We start from the raw sequence: 13,347 nt of genomic DNA, 5'->3' as shown, positions 1-13,347 counted from the left end.
ATTCAGGCTCATGAACGTTTCATTGAAACTAAAACAAATTGAACCAAAAAAAAAAAACCCAAACAAACAAAAACAAAACAACAACAAAGAAACAAAAAGAAATACGAAAAAAGAAAAACAAAACAAAAACAAACACACAAAACAGAAAGTGTGTTCTGATGGATCACATTATTTCAGTCAGTTACAATGCGAACAGAATAACTTTAGTCTCCACCATACTTTCTAATCGTTTTTTGTTGTTGATGTTGTTGTTTGACGATTTCGAGTCTCCGTTCATTCGCAGTTCGCGAGTCGATAAGATTCAGTTTTGTATAGTTTTTACTCACAAAAATGTGTACTTTCGACGATCTGCACTTATACAGTTTTTAAAGCCAGTGTCAATAGCAACAACATCTGTCATTCGTAACCGATGTATTTTCCTTCCGAATCGAAGCTCTCTCAATCTAAAAAAATAGCTGCGATCTTGATGACGCTTTGACGTCTCCTAGTAACTAGTCTCAGACTAAGCTTGAAGTCTGGCTATAGCAAATGAACTAAAACTTGTCCAAACTTAGTCCGAAGGTGCCGTGATTTTAGTCTGGGACTTGCTTGGTCAGCTCACATGAAATCCGATTTTTTTCAAGTCCTTGATTAAAATCAGAAGCGCTAGTCCGCGTTCATGAAAACGGGTCCTGATGTCAATAGGGATCACCCATGTTGTCCAAAGTGAGCAAATTGGGGATTTTTAAACTTGCCCAGGGAAAAAAACGAAAGTATCTAAGCAAGGACTTTCCGGGTCTCAGTCAATGTCTTAAACAACTCGGCCACTTTGCCTCCCCCCCCCCCCACCCCCCTTGTATCTAATTGAAGTTCAAACATTCTATATTTGTCTTATATTCTGTGGTATGGTATGCGTTATAGTAAAAAAAACAATTGAGCATTTATAGAACGCAATATCCATTAATTGTGCTCAAAGCGCTTTACAAGGGGTCCCTGACCAACAGCAACACGTAACATGTAGAACGAAACATGACGCCTGTTAAGCGATATTACCATTTTTTCTGACAGAGACAACGCTGTCATCGGCCAGGTACTTATTTTACACCTTCCGACCCGAAAGCGAGTGTCATACCACCAGACCACATAGCCGCATAGTAGCAAGATGTTCATATTAGCAGGTCTGATAACCGGACCCAATTATGGGCTTGTTTTGACGTTGTTGCAGGGACGGCTGGTAATATTGGGCAGGGTAGGCAAATACCAGCCTGTTTTTTTCAAGTTATAAGCTGTATTACCAGGTCCGAAATAATCTAATTTAAATTAGATAATTTTAAAAGTTAGTACTTAAACTTGATACTTCGTACTGAAATCAATTTGTATGTATTTTTGATAGATTGCGAATCACCATGCACCCCGTAATGCATAAACCAGGATACGCTCCTGTTCTTTTTTATCACCCCCCCCCCCCCCCTTTCCCAACCACTCCACTCCGCCCACATCGTCATCTCATCGTCACGTCGCCTGACGGTGATTTTGCTGTCTGGCCTCTCTAGTTCTAGGTCGGGCTAATTCAAATGATCCCACCTTATAAACCAGTGAGCACTAAATAGAGATTTTGGCAAACGAACTTTTTTTTATTTATTGCCTTACTTGTGCTGGTACCATTGATGTAATAACATTGGGAAGGTTCCAGTATTGAATTAAATGTATCAATTTACTAATATTATATCAAGTTAGTATTAACTTGTGTTGTTTTAATATATTTGTTTATCCATTTAAATTATCTCTTTTTTTCTCGTTTTCTTTAGTGCTTCTCAAAATTCATTTATTTACATTGTTGTCTTATTTGTTTGTTTGTTTTTTTTTTTTGTTTTTTTTTTTTTGTTTTTTTTTTAAACAAATTAATTTGTTCCTTTTTAAAAAAAAATTCTTAAAGTAATTACCGCTGTATTTTTATTGCCAGACTAAATATTTTTGCAAAACAATGTATTTTCTATTGCATTCCCTCTAATAAAACACTTTTATTCAGAAGTCACGACTAAATAAATATAAAATACAACCCCCACCATTTTGGTTTACTCAAAAATTGAATTAGTATACGAGAAATACTCTTCTGAGAAAGGAGAGAGTTGACTTCTAAGTTATAGAGGAAATAAAGACGTTTAAAGGAAGGGTGGGCAGATTCCGGACTTGCCCGTCCTGAAGCTAATACATACATAATAGTTCGCGATGAAGAATCGGGAAGCTAGGGGTTCGTTGGGTAAGGAGTAAAGATAACACGGTCGTTATTGTTATAGTCTAACGAATGCATGAGGAGAGATTGGTAGCATTATTTAATTTGTCTTAATTGTATTGTATGAATTATTGGCGAAAGCCTAAGATTAAGTAAACTTTGTTTTTAATTTGTCTTTTTTTTGACTATGGAACTGATACTTGTCATAGCAGACCTGCCTACTTGAAATAGGAAAATAAAAATCGTAGTTTTCAGGGTTAATAAAATGGTAGATATTTTAACTATCCATTAAAAAAAATCACCGGAATTTTCGTCTATTAAGGTATCAAATTTTTTAAAAACGAGAAAAACGGATTGGAAACGTAATAATGATGGTGATGGTGGTGGTGGTAATAGTGATGGTGGTGGTAGTAATGATGATGGTAATATTATTATTATTATTATTATTATTATTATTATTATTATTATTATTATTATTATTATTATTATTATTATTATTATTATTATTATTATTATTATTATTTTTATTATTATTATTATTATTATTATTATTATTATTATTATTATTATTATTATTATTATTATTATTATTATTATTATTATTATTATTATTATTATTATTATTATTGTACGTATTGGTGGTATTACGATTGTTGTATTTTTTGTGGTTATTAATGGTAACAATTTATTGTTTGGTTCCATTTACCATTTTTTTCCACTTTCATGTATGTTGTCATCAAAGTGTATGATTTAATGGCGAAAGCCTAAGATTGAATAAACTTTGTATTATCGTACGGTAATCATCATTGTCGACGACATCGTCGTTGCCATCATTATCATCATCATTAACAACAACAACAACATTAACAACAAATACTACAATAGCAATAAAAACAATATCAACATCATCATATAATTTTCGTCATCGTCTCCACAACTATCATTCTAACCAACAGCACCACCAAAACCACTACCATAATTACATCCTCCCTCACCGTCTCCTCTTCCTCCTCCTCCTCCTCCTCCACCACCACCACCATCGCTACCATTATTCCAACTGCTACCACCACCGGCACAATCATTCTAACCACCAAGAGAGCAGTAAAAATGATGCAATTTGAGCTCTGAATGAAACTCGAGTCATATCGCGGTTGTTGCTTCTCGATGAAAAATTTAAAGTTACTACGTACTTCTGAAAATGTAACAGAAATATCAATCTCGCCGTTGAGGGATTAAAGCATCTCTTTAATTTTTCGAGTGAACGAAATGGACTTGTATTGTCAAGGTGTTGTCGCATTTTGTCTCGTCGCTTTATTTTTTGTTGTATTCTCTTTCGTGATTCCTTTTTGATTACGTTTGGAATAATTAAAATCTACTGGTATTGTCCTTTCATTGTGAATGTGATTATTTGTGGTTGAAATATTTTATTTTTTTTAAAGTTGAAATATATAATATATATATATATATAATATATATATATATATATATATATATATATATATGTGTATATATATATATATATATATATATATATATATATATATGTATATATATATATATATATATATATATATATATATATATGACCGAATCATCTTTGCCCCACCACTATAAATAGGCTAGAACCGCCACTGCGTTGTTGTAATGGAATTATGTTGCGTTGGTTTGTGAGTATTTTTCATTACAACAATGAGACAATAGCAATTTAATCGATGCATTACGTTTAGTATAGTCAGTCGGATATTTAAAAAAAAAGTATGCCCTTCCACCACGACATCACAAGATATCGTCGCCTAGGCATTTCACGACGGAATATAGATAACTCATCAAACAAGATGTTTGATATCAACAGGAATCACTCATGTTGTCCAAGTTAGCAACATGGAGGTTAATAATTTTGCCCAAGGAAGAACAAAAGTGCCTGAAGCGGGCTTGAATCCCGGACCTTCCGGGTCACGGTGCAATGCCTTAACTACTCGGCCACATCGTCCCCTAACGGATGTAAACTACCGACAAAACAAGGCACAAAACGATGTGTAGCCTTGAACGTTTATGTATAGTCTGATTAACACCATTTAATGAGAACTACTCATACAAATGGCTGGCTGAATAACAAAGAGCTGAGTAACGTCTATTTCGTTTCTTCTATGGCAAATAAGCAAACTTCCTGCAAATTAAATTCGATTATTTAAAGACAAAACATTTAAGTGACAAATTTGGGAGGAGGCACTGGTGTAAGATAAAAATCTAAAGAAGTGTGCATGGAACAGTGTCAGGCAAAGCAAGTAAAAAAACACGTGAGCTTTCATATAGTACAATATCCACTAAACGTGCTCAATGCGCTTTACAAAGGGTCCCTAGCCACAGCAACACGTAACATAGAGAACGAGACATGACGAGGCCTGTTAGGCGATAGTACACCTTTTTTCCGACATAGGCAACGCTGTTAACGGCCAGGTACTTACCCATTTTACACCTGAGTACGGTAAATGAATGTGAGTAAAGAGCCTTTTACAAGGACTCAACTATGCGCCGAATGAGGCTTGAACTCAGGACCATCCGATCCGAATGCGAGTGTCATACCACTAGACCACATAGCCACACAATGCAAGAAAAAAAATATATCTATGTGTATATTTATGAGTGTTGGTGTGTACTTGTAGGTACAATATATATGTATATATATGTATATATATATATATATATATATATATATATATATATATATATATATATATATATATATATATATATATATACATGTGTGTGTGTGTATATATATATATATATATATATATATATATATATATATATATATATATATATACATGTATATATATATATATATATATATATATATATATATATATATATATATATATACGTATATATATTTATATATTAGAGAGAGAGAGAGAGAGAGAGAGAGAGAGAGAGAGAGAGAGAGAAAGGGAGGAAGAGATAGGGAGGGAAAGAGAGAGAGTGTGAGAAGGAGAGAGAGAGAGAGAGAGGGAGAGAGAGAGAGAGAGAGAGAGGGAGAGAGAGAGAGGGAGAGAGTAGTTCTCACTAAATGATATAAATCAGACAATAAACGTTTTAAGGTTACGCATAGTTTTATGTTTGGTACGTTATATCCGGTTGGCGGATGTTGTGAGTAGTTTAACTAAGCGCATAACATCAATAAAAGACAGTGAGATAATTTATATCACTTCTTTTTTTTTTTCTTCTAGATTTTATAGGTACCTTTTAATCTTCCTCATAAAACCAGGGCATGTAAGTATTTTGTCGACCTAACCACGACTTACATCTGGCAGCAGTCTGCGAACGTAGTTTGTCCAGCTTGGATTCGATCAGTTCAAAGTTCAAATTCTCGTACCTTGATCTTGTCTGACATTTGTGGATGGCCGTCTCGAAGCAGGAGATGACTGGCGGGGCGATTCTGTCAGTATTATAGAATGAGGACAGGGTAACTCTTTGTTTTGTTTTTGTTTTTTTTATTTGTTGTTCTTCTCTATTGTTAGCCAAAGAGGTAAAAAGATAAAGGTAAAGAAATGACAAATAAAAACAACCCCCCCCCCCCACGTTGTTTTATATTCCGCTCAATTTGGCACACCCTAGTTATATTTCTATGTTTTTTTGTTGCTGTTGCCTGAAGAAGGGTTTTGAGCCCGGAATGTTCCGTGTTTGTTGGTGTTTTGTTCTTTTTTAAAAAGCTGTTATATTCATGTTTGTTTATTACTTAATAAAATTTAGTAATACTCGTATTAGTCAAGGTGATCAGAATTAGAGAATGTAACTTTTTTCATGAAGTTGAAGAAGCAGAAATTCCTGTCCCCAGTTATAACATTAACTCTCTCCTTACCGGCAATTGTCAGGCTTTTCCAACCTCAATTAAGACATTAACTCTCTCCTCACCGACCACTGTCAGGATTTTCCCCTCAATTAAGACATTAACTCTCCTATCGACCTATCGACTAATGTCAGGATTTTCCCCTTACTTATGACATTTACTCTCTCCTCACCGACCACTGTCAGGATTTTCCCCCTCAATTAAGACATTAACTCTCTCCTTACCGACCTTTGTAAGGATTTCCCCCCTCAATTAAGACATTAACTCTCTCCTTACCGACCTTTGTCAAGATTTTCCCCCTCAATTAAGACATTAACTCTCTCCTTACCGACCTTTGTCAAGATTTTCCCCCTCAATTAAGACATTATCTCCTTACTAATTGTCAGGACTTTTCCACTCAATTAAGACATTAATTCTCTCCTTACTCAAATCAGGATTTTCTAGAAATGTCACACCGACCCCACACAGAAATTGATGTTTTACTCTCAAACTCAAAAGCAATATAGACATAACAGACATAATTTTGTACCAAAAAACAAGCTTTACAAACTAGAATTAAGTTCTTATAAATAAGATCGATTATTCCTGAAATTTTAATATTTACCAAAGAAGAAAAAAAGAGAACCAAAAAAAAAAAATCGAACAAAAAATCCCAACAAAAATCAAACAACAGCAACCCCCCCCCCCCCCCCAACCAAAAAAAAAAACCAAAAAAAAAAAACCAAAACAAAACAAAAAATAACCCAACCAAAACAACAAAAAACAAACAACACAAATTAAAAAAAAAAGAAAAAAACAAAACAAAAACAACTCCGAGCTTTTATATTGCGCAATATCCACTACACGTGCTCATCGCGCTTTACAAAGGGTCCCTGACCAACAGCAAAACGGAAAAAAAAATTGTAATATCTCCTAGCAGGCGTCATGTCTCGTTCTACATGTTGAGTGTCGTTGTTTGCTAGGGGCCCCCAATTTGTAAAGCGCCTTGAGCACGTTTAGTGAATATTGCGCTACTATATGAAAGCTCGTTTGAAAAGTTTTGAGTCCAATAAAAGATAACACCCCATTTTGAGTCAACGGATCAGAGTTTGACTTACTGGCAAAGTGAGTGGATATCTTGTTTCTTGGAGGCCACCTGTATTTCAGGACGGAGACATTTGGCGAATTCGGTACAGCTTGTGTAGATGGCGTGACCTATGATGGAAGAAATAAAAAAAACTAGAGATTTTATATAGCGCAATATCCACTTAATGTGCTCAGAGCGCATTACAGAGGGTCACTGACCAACAGCAACACGTAACATGAAGAACGAGACATAACGCCTGTTAGGGGATATTAATATTTTTTTCCGACAGAGACAACGCTGTTGACGACCAGGTACTCAATTTACACCTGAGTACGGTGAGAGAATGTGAGTAAAGAGTCTTTTCCAAGGACTCAACTATGCACCGCGCGAGGCTCGAACCCAGGACCTTCCGATCCGAAAGCGAGTGTCATACCACAAGGCCACATAGCCGCAATAGAGACTAAATCAAAAAAGGAATCAAAAGTCAGTTTTATTATCCATACCCATTTTGTCATAAGCTAGCGGATTGGGGGTGGACAATCTTGTCAAAGGAAAAAAAAATCCCAACAAACCCATAATTGCATGAATTGCATTGGTTGAACTATAAATATAACTCAAAACAACATCTCAGGAAGTGTGTATGAGATGACCAAATTGGAATAACAACAGTGCAAACCAAAGTGCACATATCTGCAGGTCTGATAACCGAGCGCAATTATGGGCTGGTTTTTACACTTGTTGCAATGGACAAAGTTTTGCTTTTGTTTGAGAGTATTTTCATTTGAACAATGATGAGCCTATAACACATTGGCTATCAGACCTGCTTATAAGTACACGTCTGTGTAAACTGAATTAATGGGAGCGATCTATAGATAGAATGAAGTTGACGTCACTAGGGTATTTTTTATTGTTTTTTTTTTTGGCATTTGCGTTTATGAGTAATTATTATCACTAAGCTGTATTAACCAGACTATAAACGTTCATGGTTACACATAATTTTGTGTGTTGGTCCGTTATACTTCCGGATGGCAATGTTGTGTTCTTCTTAGCTAAGAGCATACTATCTATAGATAGATTGAAGTTGACGTAACTCCGGCCTTTGTTATTGTTTTTTTGCCATCCGAGTTTATGAGTAATTCTCACTAAACTGTATTAACCAGACTATAAACGTTTAAGGTTACACATAGTTTTGTGTGTTGGTCCGTAATACTTCCGGATTGCAATGTTGTGAACTTCTTATCCGAGAGCATACTATCTATATTCATATTTTTGTCCAACTTTGTCATCAATCACATGATTTGTTGCTGTACAATGATTGGACATTTCTCAGCAAATGTAAACACTCTCGCTTTGTTTATGAAAGTTGCAAAGATACCTATGAGTACTGCTAAGCAAATTGCCCAATTTTGACACTGGATATTTCCTCAAACTGTGAACTATGTGCTCATTTTGAACACACTTTGCAATGCAACCAATGACCTCGAGCACATGGAATTGTAATATAGATCATCCCCATTTGACCGTAACTTTCGTGAACTCAGAGCCTGACACCGTAGCCATCGTTAACTTATAGCCTGACACTGACCAAAAAATGACGTCAAAGTGCCAGTCTTTGGCCACAAAAGAAAACAAATCGTGAGTTGTATTCAATAGTTCAACCAATGAAATAGCTTGTTTTCTTGAGCTCTACTAACGACAACTCACGAGACGTTACACAAACCTAAAAAATGACGTCAAATTGCCAGTCCTTGAGGGTTCTTTTGTCAGGCCATATGTTAACGATGGCTACGCTGACACTGACCAAAACATGACGTCAAAAGACAAGTCTTTGGCGAAAAAGAAAACAAATCGTGAGTTGTATTCAATAGGTCACCTAATGGAATCACTTGTTTCCTTGTGCTCTACAAACGACAACGCACTAGGCCGTGCAAAAACCTAGAAAATGACGTCAAACTATAACTTTTCATGGGTTCTTGTGGCAGGCTATAAGTTAACATTGGCTACGGCTTGACACTGAAATCCAAAAGGACTGGCAGTTTGACGTCATTATTTGGTTTTTGCACCGCCTAGTGAGTTGTCGTTAATAGAGCTCATGGAAACAAGTTATTTCATTGGTTGAACTATTGAATACAACTCACGATTTGTTTTCTTTTGGGTAAAAGACTGGCACTTAGACGTCATTTTTTGGTTAGTGTCAGGCCATAACTTTACGAAGGCCACGCTGACACTGACCAAAAAAAAATGACGTTAAAAGCAAGGCCAGACCACCGAAAGAAATCAACAGTATAACCAATGGGACAAGTTGTTTCCTTGAGCATTGCTAACAACAACTCACTAGGCGGTGTCCTAGCCTAAAATTGGGCTGCTATTTTGTCTAGTGGTATAACACTCGGTTTCGGATAGGAAGATCCTGGGTTCGAGCCTCGCTCGGCGCATAGTTTGGTCTTTGGAAAAGGCTCTTTACTCAAATTCTCTCACCGTACTCAGGTGTGAAATGAGTACCGATCCGTTAACAGCGTTGTCTCTGTCCGAAAAAAAGTTGTAATATCGCCTAACAGGCGTCATCATGTCCCGTCCTACATGTTACGTGTTGGTGTTCAGTCAGGGACCCTTTGTAAAGCGATTTGAGCATGTTTCGTGGATATCGTGGTAGAATACAAGCTCAAGTTTTTCAATATAACGTTAAAAGACAGGTTTGAACAATGATGAGCCTATAATACATTGGCTATCAGACCTGCTAATAAGTACACGTCGGTGTAAACTGAATCAATGGGAGCGATCTATAGATAGAATGAAGTTGACGTCACTCGGGTTTTTTAAATTGTTTTTTTTTTTTGGCATCCGCGTTTATGAGTAATTATTATCACTAAGCTGTATTAACCAGACTATATACGTTCATGGTTACACATAAAGTTAACGATGGCGACGGCCAGACCGTAGAACATTGACACTAGAACCGACAAGGATTGAGAGTTTGATGTTAATTGGATTCAGTTGTCTGATGTCACGCAACGGCGGCCATCTTGGTTCTAAACAAAGAAAATCATTACTTCTTATTCTTCATGCTGGCTAGATCTTTTCATATGCCTTGTGGTAAGAATGTGTAAAAGTCAAAACATGAGCAAATTTATGTGTTTTTTCCCCTCTGGATACGCTTTTATGCTCGCCGGGTAAATATTTCATACGGGCGTCCGCCATTGTTCCGATAGTTGAGAGCCAGTGTTACTAAGTTACCATGCGTCATTAGGAAGTGACGTTACGACTGTTGAAGAGTATTCTTTTTAGGTTTTTGCACCGTCTAGTGAGTTGTCGTTAATAAAGGTCCAGGAAACAAGTGATTCCGTTGGTTGACCTATTGAATGCAACTCACGATTTGTTTTCCTTTGTGGCCAAAGACTTGTCTTTTGACGTCATCTTTTGGTCAGTGTCAAGTTAAAGACATTATGCGCTTGCCTAAGAAGCTCACAACATTGGCCCCGGAAGTATAACGGACCAACACACAAAACTATGTGTAACCATGAACGTTTATAGTCTGGATAATATAGTTAAGTGAGAATTACTTATAAACGCTGATGGCAAAAAACAATAACAAAGACCTGAGTGACGTCAACATCGAACTCTCTATCGATAGTATGCCCTTGACTAAGAAATAACATTGCCATCCGGAAGTATAAGGGACCAACACATAAAACTGTGTGTATCCAAGAACTTTTATAGTCTGTATAATAAAGTTCAGTGAGTATTACTCATAAAAGCGGATGGCAAAAAACAATAACAAAGACCAGAGTGACGTCATCTTCATTCTATCTATAAGTTAACGAAGGTTACGGCCAGACTCACATGTTTCCGAGTATTCTTTGTGAAGTTTCTTCAGTTTGGTTTCAAAGACTTGATACAGCTCGTTCTCCTCGCCCATGAGTCGTCGACAGGCCGGCAGTTTGATTTGCATACAGTGGAGACTTGGGGTTAGTAACCTGTATGGGGAATAGAAGGAAATAATAGTGACCGGCCGGGTCTAACTTGAATTATGTCGGATTGAAAAAAGTAGTAACAGAAAGCTGTTCGGCGAGTTCGCTTTTTGATACTACTACTACTACTACTACTACTACTACTACTACTACTACTACTACTACTACTACTACTACTACTACTACTACTACTACCCTCCTCTCCTCCTCCCTCCTCCTCCTCCTCCTCCTCCTCCTCCTCCTCCTCCTCCTCCTCCCCCTTCTCCTCCTCCCCCTCCTCCTCCTCCTCCTCCTCCTCCTCCTCCTACTACTACTACTACTACTACTACTACTACTACTACTAATACTACTAATTATAATCTACTACTACTACTACTACTACTACTACTACTACTACTACTACTACTACTACTACTACTACTACTATTACTACTACTACTATTAATTATAATAATAATAATGATGATGATGATAATAATAATAATAATGATAATAATAACAACAACAACAACAACAATAATAATAATAATAATAATAATAATAATAATAATAATAATAATAATAATAATAATAATAATAATAATAATAATAATAATAATAATAATAATGGAACTCTTATAATGCGCACGGTATCTTCAACCATGAGGCTCTTGGCGCTATACATCAACACAAAATAATATTAAAGAAAATACATGACATCAACCAAGAAATGTTTTCAAGGATTTCTTGAACACAGATAATGGGGCAGCGTGGCTCAGCGGTACGCTCTTTGCTTCGTACCCGAAAGGTACCGAGATCGATCAACTGCCGCTGCGCTGTGTGGCCTTGAGCAAGTCACCTCGCCTCAGCTCAATTTCCGGCGCTGCACTGCGGCTGGTCCTGTGGTATTCCAGTCTTCCCTTGGGATAGACCCGAGAGACAAAATTCCCCTATTGGATGAGTAAAGGAAATTTTATTTATCTGAATTTTAATTGGACTCCCTGATATTCTGTGGAAAGGCGTTCGATACAGATGTCAGTATCAACAAGATTTTTTTTTTTTACCTCAATATTCCTTCGTCATGATATGCGCGTACTGTTTCAATCTTTTTGCTGCTTATTGAAGCATGTAGGGCAAATAATTTACATGTGTTGTCTTGCTTGGCTTCACCCAATAAAAATAAAAAGACAAAAAAGCAAAAACAAACAACAAAAAAAAAACAAAAACAAATAAACCTCCCTCCCTCATTTAATCTTGAGCATTTATATAGAGCAATATCCACTAAACGTGCTCAAAGCGCTTTACAAGGGGTCACTTGCCAACAACAACATTTAACATGTAGAACGAGAAATGACACCTGTTTGGCGATATTACATTATTTCCCGATAGAGACAATGCTGATAACGGCCAGGTACTCATTTTACACCTGAGTACGGTGAGAGAATGTGAGTAAAGAGCCTGTTCCAAGGACTCAACTATGCGCCGAACAAGGCTGGAACACAGGACTTTCCGCAAGACCACATAGCCGTGAAGCCAACGCCTCAGTTAATGATGTGGCAAGTCTGTTCAATGGGGTCTGTATTACATTTCCATGTGCTCCAGGTCATTGGTCACATTGCAAAGTGTGCTCAAAATGAGCACATAGTGAAAAATGTTCACAGTTTGTCATTTTGCTCAGCATGACTCATGGGTATCCTTTCTTTTAAAAATATAGCCTTGTGGAGAACATTGTGCTTATTTGAGTCAATAAAAAATTGATACGGCGCACAACTCTACTGAAAGATTTGAAAAATAGAAATGTATTTTTTACAGATAGATAAACAGATAACTTGAATTCCTTTTATAATTTAAAGTAAGTTTGAAAATTCGTTAAGTCAAACAGATATCATAAAAAAATTTACCGAAGACACTAACACTTCCATGGCCACACCCCTCAACTCTATCTGTCCAGTTGAGTCCTTACTTCCGTTGTGTTGATTTAGCAGTGATCAGTGATCAGTGTTGTTATGTAGTGTGTTCTCATTGCGTGTATGTTTATATGTGTGCGTGTGTGTGTATGTGTGTGTGTGTGGTGTATACATGTGTTTGTGTGTGAGTTTTGGAATGTGGTTGCGTGGAAGAAAAAAAAAGGGGGGGGGGTGTCCATCAAGTAGAGAAATTCCTGAGCAAGGGGGGGGGGTGTGTTTGCTAGGAACTGTCAGATTGGCATTTTTCAGCAAATCGTGGCATTCATTGTGTTATAATTCACTTGATCACATGACGGTATTTGGAT

The 13,347-nt window shown here is 36.6% G+C and overlaps 1 protein-coding gene across 1 annotated transcript in view; it reads right to left on the bottom strand.

Moving 5' to 3' along the window:
• Positions 1 to 5,458: 5,458 nt before the first annotated feature.
• LOC144978979 (uncharacterized) overlaps positions 5,459 to 13,347 on the bottom strand; it is a 22,814-nt gene continuing 14,925 nt past the window's right edge. The window contains exons 3-5 of the mRNA XM_078925597.1: positions 10,969 to 11,102; positions 7,160 to 7,256; positions 5,459 to 5,651 (exon numbers count right to left, since the gene is read on the bottom strand). Coding sequence (XP_078781723.1) covers positions 5,459 to 5,651; positions 7,160 to 7,256; positions 10,969 to 11,102 — 424 coding nt within the window. The remainder of the gene's footprint in view (positions 5,652 to 7,159; positions 7,257 to 10,968; positions 11,103 to 13,347) is intronic.

This window comes from Berghia stephanieae, chromosome 8 (assembly GCF_034508935.2).
Source record: "Berghia stephanieae isolate SIO BIC M18660-M18661 chromosome 8, UCSD_Bste_1.3, whole genome shotgun sequence".
In the NCBI taxonomy this organism is placed as follows: domain Eukaryota; kingdom Metazoa; phylum Mollusca; class Gastropoda; order Nudibranchia; family Aeolidiidae; genus Berghia; species Berghia stephanieae.
This window is presented reverse-complemented; position numbering and strand designations above follow the sequence as displayed.